Below are 22507 nucleotides of genomic sequence, written 5' to 3' on the forward strand. Positions count from 1 at the left end.
GATATAGCCAATACAGATAGAAGTCTAAATGTTTTTAGAAAGCATTTTAACACTTGTCCTCTCATTTTTATGACATTAAGAAACAAGTATTATTTTCAAGTACAAACTGGAACAAAATTTTAAAGCTTTTTGTGGTGACGCATGATTTTGTGGGTACTTACTGCTGTTGTCCTAGGTCACTGGAGGAAATGGTGATCTACATGTAAGAGACACATTTGTAGACAACTAGCTGTCTAACATTTCATCTGAAGTCATGCATTACATTCTATTCCCTTCCATCATTCTCTCAACATTTTAGGGCCTGGTGTCCTACCCTGTGAGGCCCTCTCTGTATCACAGTTAAATTTCTGTAAGAACATTACAACAGGAATATGTAACTACAAGTTATCTAGCAAAAGAGCTGATATTATCATAAACCAATCTGAGAGTTCGCTTTCAGTCCAAAACATTCACATGTAATCTCAGGAGTGGTGCTCTTACTAACATAAGGACAGTGTTCTGGGAAAGAAAAACCACTGCAATTCAATTTCTTATTCCAAATAATGAACTCCAAAGTGAGACCCATTTGATACCATCCTGAATTAGAGCATTTAAAATCAACGTTACATTTAGAGTCCTTATAGAGTAATGACCAAAAGTTAGACAGTTTGCAAAGTTTCTATCCAAGGAAGTTCTTAGGGTGGGAAGAGGTAATTTTAAAGAATCTAGAATCATGGTATCATAGTATGATTGTTTCTAATCCACACAAAGAAGTTGGAGGAAGTGTTGGTGACATATGTGACATATGTGAGCTGCTTTGTTAAGAGTACTCTGTGTGTCAGGGACTGTTCCTATCTCACACTTTGTACAACAGTGTTCTGAAAATGGAGAATATCTCGATGAGTCTTGGCCTGAAGACCAGAAGATTCTCATGTAAATCCTACATTTCTATGCTCTTATATTACATGGAATACTGAAATGATAGGCCAGAAAGTACATGCCTTTCCAGAAGGATGATGGTGATGCTGTGCCCTTGGCAGGTTTGGGTATTATCTGTTGAACAGGGGTCCTGCTAAGACTTTTGGAGACAATGATGCATCATGGTATACAATGCCTGTTGCTTGGAGCAAAGAAAACTGTCCCCCCCCCACCTTCAAACTGGCTGGGCAGAGATGTGTTAGTGGGCCCCTTTCAAAGGAGAAAAATTGTCTCAGATCTCCTCATTTAGGAGAATGAGCAAATATTTGCACAAAGGTGGGTATCTGGTGAGGGGGAAGTTCAGTGAGGTTCTGCTTACAGGATCAGCCTGAAATTCCATCTCATCTTGTATTGAATCAGCTGAGGAATTAAAGAAATACCTTAATGTCCTCCAAAGGAAGAAGGCTTGAAACAGCAGGAATTCATTGTCTTTGGCTACAACTATTTCTAAAGGGAACCCTGGAACAGCTTCTTTGTGGAGAAGAATTCTAGAAATATTTTCTGAGCCTAGAAGCAATAAAGAACAAAAATGGGTGTTTGTTACATCTACATCCAGTTTGCTTGCTGTTTCCTACCCCGCATCTGAGTGGGGACTGCTGTTCTCAGCTTGCTGTCTTCCTGAATGATTTTTAAAGACCCTCTGAGCACCTTATGCTGTCCAGAAGAGTTATTTTTACAAGAACCCTTGGAATTGTGTCAGGAGTGCAGATGTTCAGCCACCAATTCTTATCCTAAGCCTTAGAGAACAAAATTCTGGAAGCAGACCTATTATAATATGCAATAACATTAATACATAATGGTTTTTTATTTTACATTTATTCAAAATTTAGAGATAACTATTTTTCATATCTTAGAAAGCCCTACAAAGCCCTTCCTAGTAAAAATATTTCCAGGAAAACATTCATATTTTTTTAAGACTTAGAGAGCCCCAGAAACTAAGTTTCTGAGGAACACCACCAATATTTTACATTGATGTTCAAATATTTCCTAGGAGCAATTTTATCTACTCAATGGAGATGTTAAGGTGCTGTGGTCACAGTTAATTGGATGAGGAGCACAAAGTTAAAATCAGTATTTTAACTCCAAGGCCACAGCACTAGGCCACAAAAATAACATATATTTGATTATTTAGGAGATATAAATGGGTTAACTAAATCTAAACTCTCTACTTTCTTGCTTTTTGTTATTTTATAGAAAATTCTCCAAAAAGAAAGGGAAGAAGTTGAAACTCAAATTTAACCTTTTAAGACGCTAAAGTTTTAATATCAGTCCTATTGTCATATCAGATAGTTCAACACATCTGGGACAACAAGAGAACTAAAAAGAATATATTTTGATCTTCAATAATTTTAAAGTGTGTAATAATAATGTGAATTTGTTCCTGAAATAATTTATATAATCACTAGTTTTTACATTTTGAACAACTGTAGCTTAAATGAAAATGTTAATGGATCCTTTTAACTTGGTGTCTAATCTTTATCACTCCATTGAACTTCTGGTTTTGAAATAATGCATACAAAGTTCTTCTCATTACCTTGATTACTATGAGCTGTTTATCTCCTGCAAATAATACTAATTATTTCCATTGAGGAAGGTGTGAAGCACTCTTTCTGATTAGCAACCCTGGGAAGGCTGACAGTCAATTAGTAGTTCTTGAGTATGGGTGGGCGATTTCTGGAAAAATACTTGTGGAAGACATATAGAGCCATCCCTCCTGGGTCTGTCTGGAACACCGCCTCTGACGGGGTGGTGGTGGGGGGGTGGTGTTGGGGATTAGCTCTAGTTCCAGATTTCTATCATCTCTGGGAGTGCTGCATCACCCTGCTGCCATTTGGGTGCATGGCAGGTCTGGAGGGCCTGGAGGTGAGGAGCAGCTATCTACTAGCACCCTTGACTCCAATGAAAATATGTGCATGCATACACGTTCATGCGCCCACAGTATTTACCTCTCCTTTTGGACTTTAATAATGATTTGCATAACGTCACATGGCTCTTCTCTGTAAATTGACAAGCCTGCTTATTTGATTGTGAGAGACAAAGATGAACAATTTTGTTCTCTTTTCAGTCCTAATTCATTCTCTTAGGAGTTTTAAAAAATCATTTGTTTGTTTGTTTATTTATTTAGGGCTGCACTTCATTAAGCCATGTGAATATCTAATGAATGGAAAAATTCTAAAGCTTCCCTAACTTTCTAAGGCTAAGTATATCAGGCCTCCTATAGCCTACCAGTTACTGTGAGGCTGGCCAGGGCCATAAAACTGTAGATAAAGTTGGACAAGACAGAACCAAAGGAGATAGCTTATCTGCTTTACTGTGTCTTCATATGTCATTCTGTTACCACAGTGGCTTTTCAACCACTGAGCCACCCAGGCGTCCTCCACAGTGGCTTTTCAAATGTGACCCTAACTGGTCAGAAAACCATTCCAATAAATCACCAAATTGTCAACACAATTATAGCCTGGGAAGAGAAGTGGTATAAAGATGAAATTTTCCCAAATGAAATTAGAGGGGAAACTATTAATGTGGATGATAAGAAGAAAGAGACTGAGGATACAAAACCCCCCTAACCTGGAAGGTGGGGATTTCCATGGGGGTATGGATGTGTATTTACAAAAAGTCTCATGAAGTCATGGAAAAATAACTACAGCTGGAGTTCTCAAATTCTTTCAGCCACTACACACTTAGTGATCCTTTTTTCCTTTGTATATATTTCTCATAACAACACCTACATCCTTGTAATTTTTAAAGTACTTAGAGAGCAGTTTCTTTATTTAAAATGAATAGCGTGAAAATGTCCCCAAGATCTGTATTATTTTATGGTCAGATAGAGAAGTGATCATATGTTTACTTTAGACCTATTTATTAACTTTGTATGCTTTTTTCCAAGGAACTTGGCTGTTGGAGATATTTTTCTTCTTTTATCAATCTCATATTTAATAGGAAAAGACAGTAGTAGGATTCTGAGGTTATTATTCAAAGACCACAAAAGACAAATTTTTTTTTTATATAAAGGATATATTTTTCCAAGAATCTAGCTTGAGAGATCTTACCAAAAAAAAAAAACAAAAAAAAAAAAAAAAAAAAAAAAAAAAAAAGATTCCAAGAATACTTTAAATCTTCTATATGAGTCTTATATTTTATTTTTATATTATTTTATCGTTCATTTTCTTAGATGATGGAGCTTGGTAATCTTTAACCAGAAATAATGGGTCACATAAATACATCTGTATATGTGTGTGTATACACATATTTTAACAGCTATATTGAACTGTGTGTCAGGTGCTCAGCATTTTGGTATCTCAACACACCCTCGAGGAATGGTCCCTGCATTAGGAATGATGATTTATTCACAATTTATAACTTCAGCACCAAGACTAGTATTTGGCCCACAGTTATGCTAAATGACTGAATAAAGAAGAAAAAAGATGCCTGGGCACCGAAAGTCAGCATACACTTTTTTGATGAAGAAGGGCTCCCACTCAATATTGTCCTTAACAGGCTGAATCCCTCATTTACTACCTTTTGGAGGACTGGATAGTAAGTTCTTTAGGATTCTCATTGCTGCGCTAGTCCCTTACACATAGTTGGTACTAAATGAGCTTCCCCTGAGCAGCAAGCTAGATCAGAAGGCTGCTGTGAACCTGACACTGTAATAATAGTGAAAACTGAGCAAAAATCCCCAAATCCAAGCAGTCTAAGCGAGAAACCCAGTGATGATAAGCAACTGCCTGAAACAGGTTCGATTATGATCTGTATCTTTGGCTTGAGAAGGCAGACAAATATACAAAGCAGCGTAGGTCTCCCTCAAAATTCTTAACATAAAATCTGACACCCTGAAATTTCAATTTTCTGAGGAATTCACTTCTATGACTATCTCAATTCACTGATGGTGCCGAATAAAGTATTATGAAAATAGTCCTGCAAAGAGCTGGGCACACACTCAATTCAGCAATACAACAAGCAGGGGATGAAGAATGGGCCCTTTTGCTTAGTGCTCAGCAAATTTACCTTGCGACGAAAACAAACAGTGGCAAAGAGTCAGAAGGAGAAAAGGGACGAGTGGGCTCCTGAATGTGAAAGAGTGCACAGATGATGTCATCTCAGCACCTGGCACCTGGAGGGGGAGCTGAGGAGCCCATTTACTTTACTCAGTCGGGATGTGCCACTGGTCAGGGCCCAGGGCCTGGATGGGAACGAGGCTGGGCAGCTGGGGAGCGTGAGCACTGAGACAACTGGGGAACGCGGCTTGCGTGCCCTCGGGTAGGGCCTGTGTCCCTGCACAGCCACAATAGGCTTTCCTGGAGGTCGAACAGCAAGGTCAAAATTCCTGAGCCAGGGAGAGGCTCAGGAAATCTAACAGGATCAAAGGCCAGGCCACAGAAAGGTCAGAATAATAGTAACGGTCTCAGTACCTGAGAATAGAGCCAGGAGCAAGAATGGCTTCTATATCTGAGCCAGGATGGTCAAGTACTTTTCATATTCACCAACTTCCTTTTGTCATCCTCTCCCTTTTCATAATGGGGGTCTAAAGAGAAGCTATGCCAAGGACATGGACTTGGAGACAGGAGATTTAGCTTGAGTCTCTATTCTCTCATGGTCTTACACATGATGCTGAACCCCTTTGGGTTTCTATAAAATGGGAATATCCATTATTCCAACCTCACAATATCACTGTGAGGCTCAAATAAGATCATAAAGAGGGGACAATAAACTCTAGGGGTTACATGGCTATTACTTGTTGCTATAATTACTCTTGTCATGACTATCCTGCCCGCGTGGAGCTACAACTGGTCTCAAGAGGATGGCTGAGTAAATGAATTATGTGCCCTTTTGCAGGCCTTAAATGTTCAGCTGATAAATGGTATGACAACTGGTTTGGCATTCTGAACCCGGTCCATTGTAACCTAAGCATCCTTTTCTATCTCCAATGATAACATGAAAAGCATCTGGGATGTGGGTTGGTCCATGGCATCCTTTCATATGGTCTGGTAAGCTTTGGAGCGTGTTAGTGACCAGCCACTGGCGCCTTTCACATTTGCTGAGTGGCAGTCTGATATCATTGTTCCGCATTTGACTATATCCGTGGTGTCTCGAAGAGAACAGAAATCTCTTCATAATCAGCTTATCCAGTGTGAGTTGAAACAATGGTTCTGTGTGCCTGGCTGACCCCGTTCTTCCTCTCTTATGATGGGGGCCTTGCTGGATCTTTGGGGAGGAGGGCAAACTCATTACGTTAAAATACGGAATATTTTGGTAGCTTTGCCAGTGGTCTTGCCACTCTCAAATTGCAAGAGGAGACAGAAGACCCATCTCTAAAAGCTGTCTTTGATAAACAAATCCTAGTTTCAGATGTATGACTGAATAAGACTTATGTCAACAGTAAGAGACAGTTCAACCAGTACTTTCTTAACAATACTGGGGGCATTTCACTCAAATAATAATGTGCTCAGTGTCTGTCACAGGACTGTAAAGCATCTCTACTGAATTAATCTGGCCTAAAATCTCCATGGAATCTTTCTAAAACTTGGTTCCCAGAAAGCATGAAAGAGTCATAATCTTGAAAAGATCTGAACTTACTGATCCCTCTCAATCTATGAGGCATATGGCCATCCATCCCAAACTATTTATTATCTTTGCTAAGCATTTTTTAGATAAAATTTTGAATAAAATAGAGACTCCTTGAATTGTTTTTAAAAAGTGAACTGATGTGCAGGGCCACAGCTTTCTAATAGGGTGAAAAAGAATATCATCTCTTGTTTTCTTAACAATAGCCAAACTAATGGTGCCAGGGTCACAGTATAAAAGCACAGGTATAGGCAAATGGCAAGTACCAAAGACCCAAACAAGCATTAAATACACCTTGCTTGGTTCCAAAGCAGATCCAAAGCAGCCTCAAATTATATCATGCATGTATACTTTTTCAAAAGGGAGGAAATGAAGGCCAAGGTAAATTTTTAGTAGAAAAGAATTTACTGGAGCCAGTAAATGGGATGAGGTCAGCACCCAGAGCACATGCTGTGAGGTCCTGCCTGGTTGGGACGTAGCTCACAGATACAGCTCTTGGTTTGCTCCAGTAGCCAAGGTGAAGAGTCAAATCTAGACTGCTCAGGACTCTAAGACTCCCCAGGAGCCAAGTACTTGTTGGCCTCAGAACTTTCTTGGGGATTCCTGATTGTGTTTCACAGTGGCACTGCAAAATAAAAGACAGAGCCTTGTACTGAATCTTATTTTCGATTGGTGACCAGCATTAATTACATTTTGTGGTCTCTGGTCTGGCCACCTGAATTGGGCTCTGTTTCAAACAAATGTGATAAATCCAGCTAATCTCTCAGGTGTGAAAGTAATATTCACTTGATGTGTAAAAAGGTATTCTGTAGGTACAAATGGTAATTTGGCCTAACTCCTAATAATTCAACTCGAATTAAAAAAATGCCAAGGCATTACCATCACTTCATGCTTCTGACAAATTTCAAAAAAATTACTCAATGTTCATTATCACTGATTACCTACTGAGTTTAGAATAAACTGATGGTAGGTCCCCTGGACTATGGTATGGCACAGCTGAGTCCCTGGTAGACCTCCCAGTGCATGCTGATGGTTATGGGGAGCAGTTAGGAGTACCAAATGGAGATGAGGACATATGAATGTCATTCAGCTCCCTGCCCCCTCAGGAGCTACCTCTAATGGAAGATCCACAAATGGCTAAGGGACACTCTTTAGTAGACATTTTCACTCCTGATTTTTTTTTTTTTTAAATAATAACACTGTAGCACACATTTTATACACTGAGTGACATTTTATCTTCAACAATCAGACAGACACAGCACAGGAAATACTCTAAAGAGGGCCTCTAAAACAATTCACTGGGTTACAATCTCTAAAGCTAACCCTCATATATTAAATAATGTGAAATCATTTTGTTCTTATAAGATAAACTTAAGACCATACAGTGAAAGTTTAAAATGGTACAACCAGAAGTGGAGTTAGAGAGCTAGGATATTAAAAATAAATCTTGGAGGAATCACTAAGTCTCTTAAAAGAGTTATTTCTACAGGGAAATTATTTTAGTCTAATTTATTTGAAAATATGTTTGAATGGAGCACCTGTAACATCATAAAAAATGTTGTAATACATGACCATTTAAATAAATGCTTCTAGCCCCTAAAAGTCATAAAAATACTAGGTAGTAAGTGAATTGATTTTTTTAAAAAATAAACACACCAGGAGTTATACTTACAAATAAGTTGTTATTGCTAAAAGCACACTTTCAGAGGCTATATGCTTGTGCTAAAATGCTATTCATGTTAAAATTCTATTTGAAGCTTCTCTTTTAGAGTAGCTTTTCAGAGCAAATTACTATGTCATAGAAGACAAAGTACCTTTATTTTACTGTCCCTTTCTGCTTCCCCTGAACGATTTTACTGAGCTAGATCATCCACTTTTTTTCACGAGACTTAGACATGAATGACTCTGACTATTTCCTAGAGTCTGATAAACCTTTAAAGTCAGGGGTCTGAGAAGCTACGGGCATTCAAAAGGATGTGCCACAAGCTCTAATACCAGTTCCAACAGAGAAGTATCAAAAATGTCCTGAATGATTGTATTTCTGCAGGAACTGCGTAGTTTTCCCAGAGAACTATTTTGAAAGGAAACACACTTCACTTGGATATGTAAATCTTGGTACATTTAAAAATAATTTTGCTACTTTATCATTGGACCTTATATTGGTATAAACAAACAAGCTTCATATAAAAAGTGCTGCACTGAGAACACAGGTCTCAGGTGTGTTGAGTCCATTCCATTTCCGTTCTAGAACAGAGGTAAAGCGTGCAAGGAGATGAAGATGAGGATTTTAAAATAAGATGGTCTAATAGAGTCATGGTTAGGTAAAGCTGAAAATCTCTGAAAAGCTAGACAATGTGATTATTAGCTAAAATGTTAAATTCTATCAAACTGACAAAAGATAAAAGGAAACCAATTCTGCTACTTCTGAGTCAATGGTTATTCCATAAAGAAAATGAGATCTGTCTTTTTTAAAGTCCACGAGTCTTTTCTGACGGGCATGTTTCTTAATAACCTTCATTAACTTCTGTTTGGTTGCCTAAGAGTTGTCTCTTATCCAAAAAAAGTTTAACACAGTCTCAGTAGAGATTGTGTTTATTTAAGCTTGTTGGAAAAACATTCCTATCATTTCAAGAATGACTAAATATTTTTCATTCACATAGTTAGCATTCCAGACTATGTTTTCCTGCCTCTGTTGATTAGATGAAAATTAGCAGGCCCAAGTCTAAGCTATTAGATTCAATTATTATCTGCGTAGGAAAATTAGGAGACACCTAGCAATAATGCCCTTTTAGGTATGGGAAGTCGATAGCAGGAGAAATAAACAGCAACCTGCCCCTCGCAGGCCACATCCCCAGGAAAATGCTTAAGAGCCGGGGTTGCTGGAAGCTGTGAAATCAGAGTCAGAGGTTTTTCTAATCATGTGTTTCATAATACGCTCTGAACAATAATATTCTAATGTTACTTGAAATATCTAAAGCTATTTTAAATTACTGGAGAAAACCAAAATATTATGAAATTCATTCAAGAAAAACTTTTGATGCTTTAGGTTAAAAACCTACCTAGGTTAACACACAGTCATCTGCTGTGCATTTGTTACCCAACACAGGACCTTATTTGGACAAGCTAAAAAACAGACTGTGCTGTATTTTAATTCCCATTTATGGAATGAGTTTCCAGGACACTTAGAGTTAAAAGATGAAACAGCATGCCTAACGGTCTTTGAGATATTACGAGTATTTTATTATTCTTGGCCTACTAATAATAGCACCGTAGATGGCACTGAAGCAATACCACCCATAAACTGAGTTTTGATCCCTGTTTGATGTATCAGAATGTTAATATCATGTGACCTCGTGGCATCTTTGACTTCACTGCCTCTTGGGTCAGTGAAACTATGCTTGACTCCTTGCCACAGAAGCAGTAGCTTAATCATTTGAGATACTGTTCAGTGAGGAAGTATTATGGGCAGGGCTGGAAACATTTTTTCTTGTTTTAAGGAATTCCCACCCAGATATGTGCCTGGTACAGACTTTTCTGGCAGCCCAGTAGAAAATTCATTTGAAGGGCGGTTTGATTCAAGTGATATCATCAGCATTTATGGGATAGAAAATAAAAATTCCTATAAAATTAGGATTGATAATGAGGAGGACAGTATGTTTGACAGACCTCCAGTCCCCTGGAGGTACACAGCATGCATTCTACTCGGTGAGCTGATATTGCAGTGGCTTACTAGAGCCACACAGGTCAAGAAAAGCCTCAAGTTCTTCAACACTGTCTCAAGTAGGATGAGGATTACTCAAGTAAGAGATCCAAGAAAGCCAGGGGCTGGGACAAAAGATAGTTGATTGGTTCAATCACATTCTATCCTAAGTCCAGAGAATTAGAATCAATGCAGAAGGCAGCTCTTAACCTTCTACTTCAAGAATTGGTTTACTTCAGGTTAGGGGAATTATTAGGCCTTTCTGAAACTTCGTTCAGTTTCATAAAATAACTCTGCAAATAAGACACATGTTAAGTTTTTATTATGGAAATTTTTTTTCAAATACTGAAGTAAATAGCATAATATGACAGATCCTTATATACCCAATATCTAGCTTTGATAAACTACAAATAACTCTTTGATTTCTTGAGATGGGAAATAGATTTGCTTTTGTTTCAGAGAAACAGAACTAGTTGAAAAAACTAGCCATTTGCCAGACTCTTCATTTTATGAGGTTATTTCCATGAGGCATGGAATTTATTTACTGGAAATCTAAGTCATAATATTGAATATTACCTTATAAAATATTACCCACGTTGTTCCTAATTTTGAAAGGTGATACTCTTGGTGTTGGCTCTGAAATCCCCCAGGTCATCAAAACAAACAAATCCTCCCAGCAGGAGACTGTACACACTGGGCTCGAAGAACACTTAGGTCACAGTGGCCACCTGGGTGGGGTCCAGCTATAGCCCAAGATGCACAGCAGATTAGGCTTGACATCAAGACTTCTAAGTGACAATGAAATTCTTATCTCTTGCATCAGGTATGGTAGCCAACCTGGCCTCACACCTGTTCACATTTCTTGCATTTTTCTTATTGAGTCATCAAGGGCATGTCATATATACCTTAGAGCCAAAATTTTCTTCCCCAACACCTATCTTACCTTTAATTTTAAAATAGATTTTTTTTTTTAATGGAAAGTAGTACTATGTCCTTAAGGGACATCCCTCTGACATTAAGAATCAGCATAGGCAGCACTGATATCTGATGTTATTGAGAAAAAAAGTATTTTCAATATTGAATTGTGACATTAAAATTCTAGCTGATGTAAAGGCAGCAGCACCTATATGCTCGCAAGGCAGATCTTAAGAGTGGTACATTAAACATGACATTGAGCATTATTAGCCTTGTAGAGTCTGCGGAAGTCCCACTTAAATTCTGTGATTCTGGACACGGGCTGAATTGAAGAGAGATGAGCTGCCATTTACAAACCAGTGCTGGAAGGCCCCTTGGCTGCCCTGGGAAGGAGTCAAGAGCTCAGTGCTCATCAGGAGGATGAACAGTCAACGTGAAGCTAAATGGTCTAACTTGCCTGTAGACATCTGGGCCCACTGTGTGCCAAACACACTCCATCTAACACTCTGCTTTCTATTCTCAGAGTGTATTTTCAAATAAAAGCATCCTAACATTATTCTTGCCTCATCTAATCAGTGTTAAGAAACCCTCTATCAGGGTACGCCACCTCATGAGTTAAGAAGGACATCTAGAAGATGAGTTTGCTTGATTTCCTACTCCAAGCTCTCACTCTCTCCCTTGCTTGCTTGCTCGCTCATTCATCATTTATTCATTTAACAACTTCTGAGCCTCTACTTACATGTCAGGTGCTGTTTTACAGATTCAAAAGAATATGCTAAGTTCCTAGCTCGTGGGGGAGTAGCTTCTTTCAGGCCACTGTGACCCTAGAGTACAGCACATGGTCGGTCTCAGAGGTAGGACACCTGCAGGGTCTGGAGCCAATCCTCTGAGAACATACTGCTCTGCCATTTTTGAGCTGTCTGACCTTGGGCAAGTTACACAACCTCTCAACTTTGGGTTCTATGATGATAAATTAGGACAGTGCTACCAGAGGGAAGTTGTGATGATCAAATGAGCTGTTGCTCTTAAAGCACTCAGGCTGGCTCAGTCAGTGTGTGAGAAATGTTAGCTACTGTCATTCTGGGCTATAAATAAGATGACACAAACGGTGCTAGATGCTGAGGAAGACCTAATTCTGCCACCTTCCTTTTCAGTTTTTAGGGTTTTTTTTTTTAAAAAAAGATTTATTTATTTTAGAGACAGAATGAGAGAGCGAGCACGCATGCACTTGTGCACTGCAGGGAGGATGGCGTGTGGGGGAGAGTCTCAAGCAGACTCTCTGCTGAGCATGGAGCTCGATGTGGAGCTTGATCACACGACCCTCAGATCATGACCTGAGCTGAAATCAAGAGTTGGATGCTCAACTAACTGCACCACCCAGGGGCCCCTGTGTCTTCAGTTTTTAAGGAGATAAGGACATATCTTCCATTTGTACACTTAAATTGCAAACTTTATATAGTACTCCATTCTCTTCCATCCTAGTTCTTTAAGAAGGGCCAGAAAATTTAAATCATGCAATTGAAGAAGAAGAAGAAATGGAGAGAAAAGCCAGCAGAACAAAACCCAAGAATACAATCAGTAACAGACTTACAGAACAGGATGGCTTATCTATATACCTGAATTGGGTGTTGACAATAACTTGGTAAGACTCAGTCATAAGAGTACTTAAGTGCCAATTTAAAAAGCACTTAGGTACTTGTGAATCAAGTTAGCTGTCAAGTAACAGCTGAGTCTTGAAGGGCCCCCAGGTTCCAGTCCCCAGTCCTCTGGGAGTAACCAAACACACGGTGTTGTCACTTGGAAGGTATGGGTCTCCAGTAACAACATGCTCACAGCAAAGTCTGCCCTCCCTGCAGGTCCTGACCTATCATATTTGGTAACACATAATTTATTCAGAAAGAATCTCCAACCACAATCTTTGTGTGGGCTCTTTAATCTAATTTCAGGCTCTGACTATGTACCACCAGACTGCAGCTAATAGAGTGAAGGCCAGCATTTGTTATGCAATTGTGCACAGAGGAATTTATTGTGTACAAACTGCATAAACACCAGTGTTTCTGGTTTTCTCCAAATAATTGTGGCTGTTATTTATCACACATTAACACCTTACTTTTTTCTTATTTCATCTAATCTTTTCACTATTCTGAGAACACTTGAAACTCTACTTAAATATGCTGCTGACAAAGGTATTTTCGAACAATTTCAGAAATGTCTTTTCTTGGGTCCTCTAAACTAAGTAATAAGATTCATTTGCCTTGCATTATTTTATAAGTTTATTATTATTAAACCTTTTAGTATTTATTCTTAAGCTGTGCACTATTTTTTGATCCCATACCAAAAGAATCTCTGTCTTCCTATTATGTCTTAAAAATGAGCAAGCACAGTCTTAAATGAAACTCACACTTAAGAACAAAAAAAAAAAAAAAAGAAAAGAAACTCAAGATAATTTAGTTCTCTGAAGACAAGAAAATGGAATGCAGTAAAAGCTAGATTAAAGAGAAAAGGGGAATGGAGATCGGCAGAAACTTGAAATTAAGACACTAAGCTCTGGTCAGAAGGTTGTCTGGACACAAGGCTTGGGAAGGAGCTCTGTGTTGGGTCTCAAAGGCATCATTCCCCTTGCAGTCCTCAAACTGCCACCCCATTCCTGTCTCCCCCTAACACAGTGGCCAGAACCAGAGATGAAGGAAGGTGAATAAGGAAACTGAAAATAAGGACAAGAGCAAACAGACGACATCTAGGAATGTGGGACCCAGGTAGAAAGTAGCTGAATCTGACAAGACTTCCGTATCCCATCACATCTATGTAATGACCACTGACCTTGGAGGAAATTACCTACATCTCTCTACCTTAGTTTCTTCATCTTTAAAATGAGATGATGAGGCCTTCAGCACAATGTTATCAAGAAGATTAAATAACATCAGGTACAAATACAAAGCACTTAACCCCAGAGTAGCTAAATACAGGCACACCTTTTCTCCTGGTTTAATTTAAAACAGACTAAAATATTTTCTCTGACTTTAACAAGGAGTTGTCTCTTATTTATCTTTGCACCCAGTGCTGTATTTGGACGATCAGAAGTTCTTAATATATCTTAGGAAATTAACAGCTGACCCAAACTATCACTCCTTCCTCAAACAGTGGAAGATTAGATTATAACTCCACACAGATGCTGTGAGCCCAAGCTCTAAGTAATCACTCTAACATTCACTCCCTATCCAAATATCCACATGATGTAGGAATCGATCGGTCTGAGATGTTTCGCACACAGACATTCCTATTCACGGACAGTTTGCCTGCTTCAGCACTGCAGTGGTAGGTAGCTTAATGCATGCAAAAGGGCTTGCCTTCCCTTCATTTACTTTCAGACAGAAGACCTTAATTTTTTTTTATAAGCTTTTTAGATTTCTTTTCAATTTATAATTCAAGACTCATGAAGTTAAAGGATTAGTGTTTGCTGGTTAATACATGTAGGCTTTAAATTTCTCTTAAAGTTATCACGTACGTATATGTACTTAAGTTTATTTCAAGTTGACAGAAGACTGTCTGTCCCCAATTCTCAGGGAAAGATATTTCCACCTCTGTTTCAGCAAGGCACCCTTTCTCATAAAGCCAACCGTATACCATCATATGTATTTCCATCCACTCCTTTTTCCAGCACTGAAACACTGCTTTGGGATGGGAGGAGTGTATGTGTGAGGGGTGGGTGATTTCTACAAAACTGGTCATCTGGAAGCTATAAACTTTTGGAGTGTGGCAGCTGCACTCTGAGCAGAGTAATGGTAAGGGATTTGGTGATGTCAATAGACCTGGAGTCCTCCAGCTTAAATTTTTATATGATTTTTAAGTTCTTTATACTTCTAAGCCCTCAGAGGTTAAAAAACCTAGTCAGGCAAACTCTGAAGTCTGAGTTTCTTACAATTTAGGTAGAAGCAAAAGACTTCTTGATATAGGATTTAGTCAAATGAATTGTTTTTTAAAGATTTTATTTACTTGAGAGAGAGCAGGGCAGAGGGGCAAAGGGAGAGAGATAAAAAGTCTCAAGCACACTCTGAACTGAGCACTATGTGGGGCTCAATCCCAGGATCTTGAGAAAATGATCTGAGGAGACACCAAGAGTTGGCTGGAGAGTCGGCCACTCAACCAACTGCGCTCCCCAGGCGCCCCTAGTCAAATGAGTTTCTGAAAAGGGCTGTCAGTTCCTTAATAGCTGGTTTAAAAAATTCTAGAAGGATCCATCTTCAACATGATCCACTGTAGTTCATTTTACTATGCAAATGTGCTTCTTAATGATGGATACTCTCTATTGGATCTGTCACTGTAAATATTCACTCTCTGATCTGTACTAACAGACACAGAGGATTAAGGCTGACTTGAATGTGTAAAGAAACTTCCCAGGATGGGGGAAATGGGCTGGAATAGGGCTTGGGAAAGGCTAACCCAGGAGGCCTTGGGCTACTCTCCATTAAAACAGAAAGAGAGCTAGTGAATGCAGGCAACCAAGACCTAAGTAAAAGCCTCAGGATACCAGAAGCAGAATGGATGCTCAGAGTGAAGGCAGTGGGGAGAGCAAACTACCTTTGATGGTTGCAGGCTTTTCCTCTAGCCATCACGACTCCTAGGCTCATGGAAACATCATAAATCAAACATGCTATGCTTGAGTCATGGGTCTTATTTCCCATTCTATTTCACCGCGTTGACCTGTGGATGCTAATTAGGCTTGAAGTGAACTGAATTGAAATGTATATATTCTTATATTGTCAAAGTATTGAGATAAGCATATTTGTGACAGTAAAATAAAGACCACACCGTTCTCACAGTAAATTTGCAACATTTGCCCCAAACGATTAGTTTTGGCTGTATAATAAATTCATCTGCAACTGGTAACAGCATGAAGCAGACATTATGCCTGAGGAAATAAAAAACAAACAAGCACATACTGGCAGAAGCTTATCCAACATGAGACACTGGCCAGGGACTCATTAGAATCAACAAGGCTTACCTTCACACACAGGGCAACACTCGCCAGGCACTTTGACGGGGTTCATGCAGCTCTGCCCACAGGCCGTGGCCACACAGTGGGGTTCTCCATTGATACACTGGCAGAAAGTGCAGTCGTCTTCTCGCCACCGGTCCCCGTGCGCGCGGATCTGACCATTGGCATAGCAGCCAGCAGGATTATTAAAAGGATACACCGGATCTAAATGAAAGATGTAAGTTCCAAGTAAGATGGAGGGCATTCTCAATCTCATCTCTGCCTGCCCCTGGAGACATTTCCCCCAGGTTCTAGGCATCAGGTGTCTCCAGGGGGACACACAAAAGCAGCTGTCATTCTGAATTCACATCCACCCATCCTGACACTGCAGATGGGGCAGGGGATCTGTAGCATAAGAATCAATGTGCAAGTGTTGCCACTTAACACAGTTGGAAAGCTCTGTAGACAGAGCTGTGGGTGGATAATTACAAAAGGCAGGTCCATTTTAGGCTCTTGACAAAGTCGATTTTTATGTTTATTATACTTTAATCTCACCACCTGTAAAGTGGAAGAATAATGCCCCCTGTCCAACTCAGAGAGATACTGTGGCTTCTTGGATAACTTAACTCTATCTCAGGGCACCTGGAGATCCAGGTGAGGGGTACAGCAGGCACCTGCTGTGGCCTTATTCATGACAAGGCTGGTTAAGACATACTGTGGATCACTGCTTGTACCCTGGAGGGAAGGCTGTGAACCAGGCCATTTTTCTCCCCATGAACTGGGTGGCCAAACAGTAGCCAAGGTTGGGGAACAAAAGTAGCCAAGGTTACTGTAAAAAAACAAAAAATGTTTTCTGACATTACTGACCAGGCAGGATGTACAGACTGCATACAAAATCCCCAACTACCATTATGACAAGAGCAACCAGATAAACCACTCAATTTTCTTTTTCAGAAACACATAAAATCTGGCTTCGAAAAGTAAAGGCTGCGGAGCTGGGAGGAAAATCCAGGCAGTTATGAGTTTCGTCCTCTTTAGTCTAAAGAAGTAACAGCGTTAATAAGAATGTTAGAATGCCAAAAGTTAAAATAATGCAGTCACAGCTTTAGAAAGTCAGTCTGCCAGAAATGGAAGCAGCCAAAAGACCTGAGCTAGATAAGACTTTATAAATTTCTTTATAAAAAATATTACACTGCATACTTCATTTCTACTCTGAGCCTGGATCTCAATTCCAGGAAGTGAGACATAACCGGATCCGTGCCCAGACAACTCATTATGATTATTACACAGAGGTTCCTATCTATGTTTTTACACCACCAACTGCTACATAGTTTCAGAGACTCTTACAAACTGGGGCCAGCTAGGGAAGAGATCATTTGGAAAGGTTAAAAGTTTGATGCGATTTTTAAAAAATTAATCCCCAATGACATCTAAAAAGTGAACCACCTTTCTCCTATGTTGGCTAAAATAATTGCTAACAGGAGAAAGAATTTCCTTGTTATAAACAATTGTTCAATGTTAGGAATGCAGTTTGTATACTTTAAACATTTTCAGATCTTCAGAATTATGCAGTAAACAGCTCACACATTGAAAAGGATTTTAGGAAAACAAAAAGGTATGGAACGTGGCATGACATTTTGTTCTCCCGTTTCCCGTGCATACATAAAGGCAGGGTGAACTTCAGACACGAGACTGACAGGTCTGATTCCAGACTGAAGGCCTGTGACCCTGTCAGTCAGGACAAGAAGGCTCATGTGACTCTCCTTTCTGGGGAACCAGTGTGATGTGGTCACAGCAGAGACACAGTTAGGTGTGGGGGTATTATTCCTGGTTTTATTATAAACTCAAAACGATTCTAGTTTTCTAAACTTTAGTTTCCTAATAAGCCTTAAAATGTGTTGGTTATAGTGAATGGATATTCAGAATTATTATTCTGAAATGTTTATTATTTATAAATATCCGAGATGGGAGGATAAAGCCTTTTGGAGGAACATGAAACTACTTCTTCTTGGGAGGGGTGAGAAAGCTGGCCCCTGAGAACCTTCCACCCAGGGCCACACCTGACATTTGGCTAGGCCTTAAGCTGGTGTCACCACCATGCCACACAGCCCACTCTCACCAACACACGTGTTTGAGGGGTAGGCAGCTGATTCCTGATCTACCTGAAGGGGTAGAGTATGGGTGATGGAAAGTAAATAGGGAAAGCTCCTCTCTGAGCTGAATCTGAGATGGTCAGTGATTAGGGCTGGCTTGTTCTAGCTAAACAATCTGAGGAAAGCAGGGAGGGAATTTCTGAAGAGAACTTCCCCAGAACTTACTGAGGAACTAACTGCTGGAACCACAGGGAAGTAACTAATAGCACTTCTGGGAAATCTCATGTTGAGCTGTATAAATAGGTGGCCCACTGTCTACTGCCAGGATGTAATTTCCCTTGGGGAGAGATTTTCACACAGTTTACCTGGCATTACCAAAGTCCTAAAAGATGGATCGTGACGTCATAAAAAGGGAACTTCTTCAATATTCCTCTACTTTTGGATGAGACTGAGTTGGGTTGATTTTGATATTAAAACTCTGAGCCATGCATATTTTTATTAATCTTTAATTAGCACCCTTTCTTACCTTCACACACTGGGCAGCACTCTCCTTCGGGCACATAATACCTCTCGCAGTTCAGCTCACCACACTGGGCAGTGAAGCAGATGGAAACACCCCCCTGGCATCGACAGAATCGACAGTTGTCCATTCGAAACATATCCCCATCGTTATATTCCACGTTGTTGAATACACAGGCTGGCTTTGTTTCTGAAAGGAGTTAAAGCAAACAAAGTCTATTCAAAATCATTTCCGAATGGTGTCCTTTTGTTTTTCAAACAGCCTCAAGAAAATTCTGACAGCAAAAGGTTAAAATTTTACAGCAATTTACTAAACTCAATATGATTTTTTTAATAATAGAAGCAATAAGGCAATGCAAATGAAGTAAAATTTAAAAAATTACAATGCTATCCTCTTTGTCCCAAGGAACTGAAATTCTTCCTTAACAAAATCTATACTGCCTTATTTACCCTTACTCCAAACAAAGGTACCCCTTTGACCATGAAATTCACCTATCTGAAATGTGCTTTAAAGAATTTACATTTGTTTTGTTAAAGAATTCTCTGCCTTAAATCAATGATCATGTCTCTAACATTAGGTTTTGTTCTGCCTCCAAAAATTTATTTAGGTCCTTTTGGAGTTGATGTTTTCATGTTCTTCCAGTGTTCTTTCCTAAATTCTTTTTTCTATCTAGCTTAATAAATCTATAATTTTAATAGTACTTGGGACTTTAACAAAACACCACTTCACTTCATAGAAACAACTTAAATGTCTATGAACTGATGTTAAGGATAAACAAAATGTGGTATATCCACACAACAAAATACTTCTTGGCCATAAAAAGGGATGAAGTTCTGATATACACTATAACATTAATGAAACTTGCAAATATTATGCTAATTAATGAAGCCAATAAAAAAAACCCCAACATATTGTATGGTTCTATTTATATGAAATGCCCATAATAGGCACATTTATAGAGGCAAAAATTAGATTAGTTATTGCCTAAGACTGGGGGCTTTGAGGGCAAATGGAAAGTAACTGCTAATGAATTGAGAGCTTTTGTGGCGATTCATGAGTATTCTAAAATTGATTGTGATGATTACACAACCCTGTGAATGTACCATAAAACCACAGTCGTACAACTTAACTTGGTGAATTGTATGGTATGTGTCTAAATAAAGCTGGAAACATAAAAATACTCCCAAGCTGAAGAAAGTTCAGCTGATGTACGCTGATGTATGCTGTTTAATAAGGTGGGAAAAACTGGACTATAACACATGCACCTCTGATGGGCTTCTCCGTCCCAACATTATTTAATATGTCACCTTGCATATTCACAATTTTTAAAGAGACTTTCACTGCAATTTAATTTGAATATATTTGCACTTGATTTAATACTTAAGGACAATGACTTTCTGATCTGATTTTATAACAGTCCAGTGCAGAAGACAGAGCAAGTATTAATATCCACTTCTTTGATTAGGAGAATGAAACTTACAAGAGGTTAGGTGTCTTGCCCAAAGTCACATAACGGGTATGAGGGGAGCGGGTATGAAGGGACCAGTATATCCATGTTTACACAGGTGGCAAATGTGCACGTGTGAAGGCTTCCCTACTGCTTGCTATATATGGTATTTCTTTTTTTAGAAAATTAAGGTTATGTTACAAAGTAACATCTCATTACAGCTCAGAATTCTTCTGTATCTTTCAGTTAACATACTAATCTGAGCTGGGACTGGAAGGAAAGGGCAGTCAGGAGTACTCTTACAAATCAAACTCGCACAATGTGCAGTGAGGTAAAACAGCATACTCTAACTGAACACTGAGTGCCCATTCAAACTGAAGAAAAAAAATGCATAAACCTGTCCGTATCAATTACTTGGTTACATGAATCAGCCACATTTACCATCTCTATGAAGCTACAGATTTCGATGCAAGATTTGAGGATGTGAGGAGGGAAGAGTATGGTTATGAGCAACGTTGCCCCTGAGAGCCTTTCTGGTGGGGTGTGCAGAAGCTTCAGTGGGAGGGGATGCGGTTGATGAAGGACTTGGCAGTTAGGTCTCACCAGCTACAGAGAGCGGGGGGAATATACAGAGAGCAAGGGGGTGGAATTCAAAGTTGAGGAACCCCCAAAAACCCAGCCTAGAAAATATAATCAGTTCTTTAGGATTAAAAAGAAAACCTCACACACAACATAAATGAGATCCCTGTCTGATGTGGAGAGAAATTTATAGAGGCTCTTTAGAAAAATATATGACAAGATGATGGCAGTGGTCTTTGAGGATCAGTGACCAATTGCTCCCCTGCCTTTAGGGAATAGATGGGAATCTCAGAACAGTGTGGAGATTACCAGTACCCCTCTAAGAGGACAATTTAAGTGGCCGTGGAAATGAAAAATATTATAAGGAAATAATTTACTATGTAATTTGCACTTCTCAATATGGAGATGCATAAAAGTGTGTTTTTAGTGATTTTTGTGTTTGTTCTGTGTCTGCCCAATTAAATTTTAAGTTCTGGAATCTTCTGTTCCCTCTTTAATATATTCCAGAATTCCTGAAAAATAACCTTATAGTATAGATGGTTAATAAACGTTACTGCCTGCCAAATTACACTGATTGGCAGATGGTGATAGGCATATAATTTTAGTGAAGGAAAAGACTAAAACACAGAACTTTATATCAAATGTGAAAGTGGAAGAAAAATCCAAATAGATACACTTCTATTGCTTTTTCTCTTTAATCTCTCAGTAGGTAAAGGCCAGTATCTGGTCTCTGGTCTCATTTCACTGTGAGTGAGCTGTGTAGGAAACCCAGTGGGAAGACAGCATAAACCAAATGAGAGACAACTATGTGTCAGATGAGACACATCTGAAAAATTCTCCATATGTCAAGAGCAAACAGATAGATTGCAAAGACAGGGTACATGCAATCCTACATACCTGAAGAAGAAAAAGCCCTTTTCCATGGAGGAAGGAAGTGTGTGCACTACAGTACACCCAAGATCTATTTCAGGATAAAGGAAAGGGAGCAAGCCTTATAAAGGACTGCAAAAAAGTGATAGCCCTCTTAAGTAAGATCAGCTTGATAAGGCCCCCAGGAACACAACAGGTGGTCAATAAGTGCATAATGAGAAATATTTCTTTCAAAGTGTAGTATTCTCTTCATTACTGTAGAAGTAAATATTATGTCTCTAGAAACATTATTGAGCATTATAGCTATACAGATAATGGGTTCTCAATAGATGTTTCTGCACTAATTTCCGTCTTAGAAGACTGTAGGTCTGAGTTTTCTATGCCAAATTTTTACACAAAGAGCAAGCCAACGTTGGGTATGGCTCTCCCGTGACTGGTGAATTTCACATATTGGTGTCTGATGCTGGAAGAGTTAGTTATTAACTCAAACTGAGATGCTCTGTTTTATTCAGATGTTTGTACATATACATACACAACTGATCACATATCTAAGCAACCAGATGATCGCTTCCACATTCTATGCTTGAGATTTCAAATCCAAACTCTTTCAGGAATTAGAGGGGTGGGCTAGTAGTGTAAGACAACATGGTGTGTGTTAGCAAGATGGAGAACACTGCCCATATAAAAGTAGAAGCCATCACTCAGTTCCCGCTGACTGATGATAAAACCTTCGTTTGTGGGCCTGAGCAGACACAGAACTGAAGGGACTTGAGACAGCTCTACTACTACTACTATGGAAGTCATCCTTCCAGCTAATGACCTTGATGACTTCTAAGTTTCCATACAAGAAGCTCAATCATACCACCTGTTTTTTTTTTTTTTTTAA

At 39.2% G+C, this 22507-nt stretch overlaps 1 protein-coding gene across 3 annotated transcripts in view; it reads right to left on the reverse strand.

The window, feature by feature from the left end:
• The window catches only part of CRIM1 (cysteine rich transmembrane BMP regulator 1), a 184463-nt gene that overhangs the window by 52865 nt on the left and 109091 nt on the right, over positions 1–22507 (reverse strand). For all 3 annotated transcript variants that reach the window (XM_077843630.1, XM_077843629.1, XM_077843628.1), the window contains 2 exons: positions 18732–18914; positions 16140–16337 (listed from right to left, as the gene is read on the reverse strand). In XM_077843630.1, coding sequence (XP_077699756.1) covers positions 16140–16337; positions 18732–18914 — 381 coding nt within the window. The remainder of the gene's footprint in view (positions 1–16139; positions 16338–18731; positions 18915–22507) is intronic.

The sequence above is a fragment of the Canis aureus genome, chromosome 12 (genome assembly GCF_053574225.1).
Source record: "Canis aureus isolate CA01 chromosome 12, VMU_Caureus_v.1.0, whole genome shotgun sequence".
NCBI lineage: Eukaryota > Metazoa > Chordata > Mammalia > Carnivora > Canidae > Canis > Canis aureus.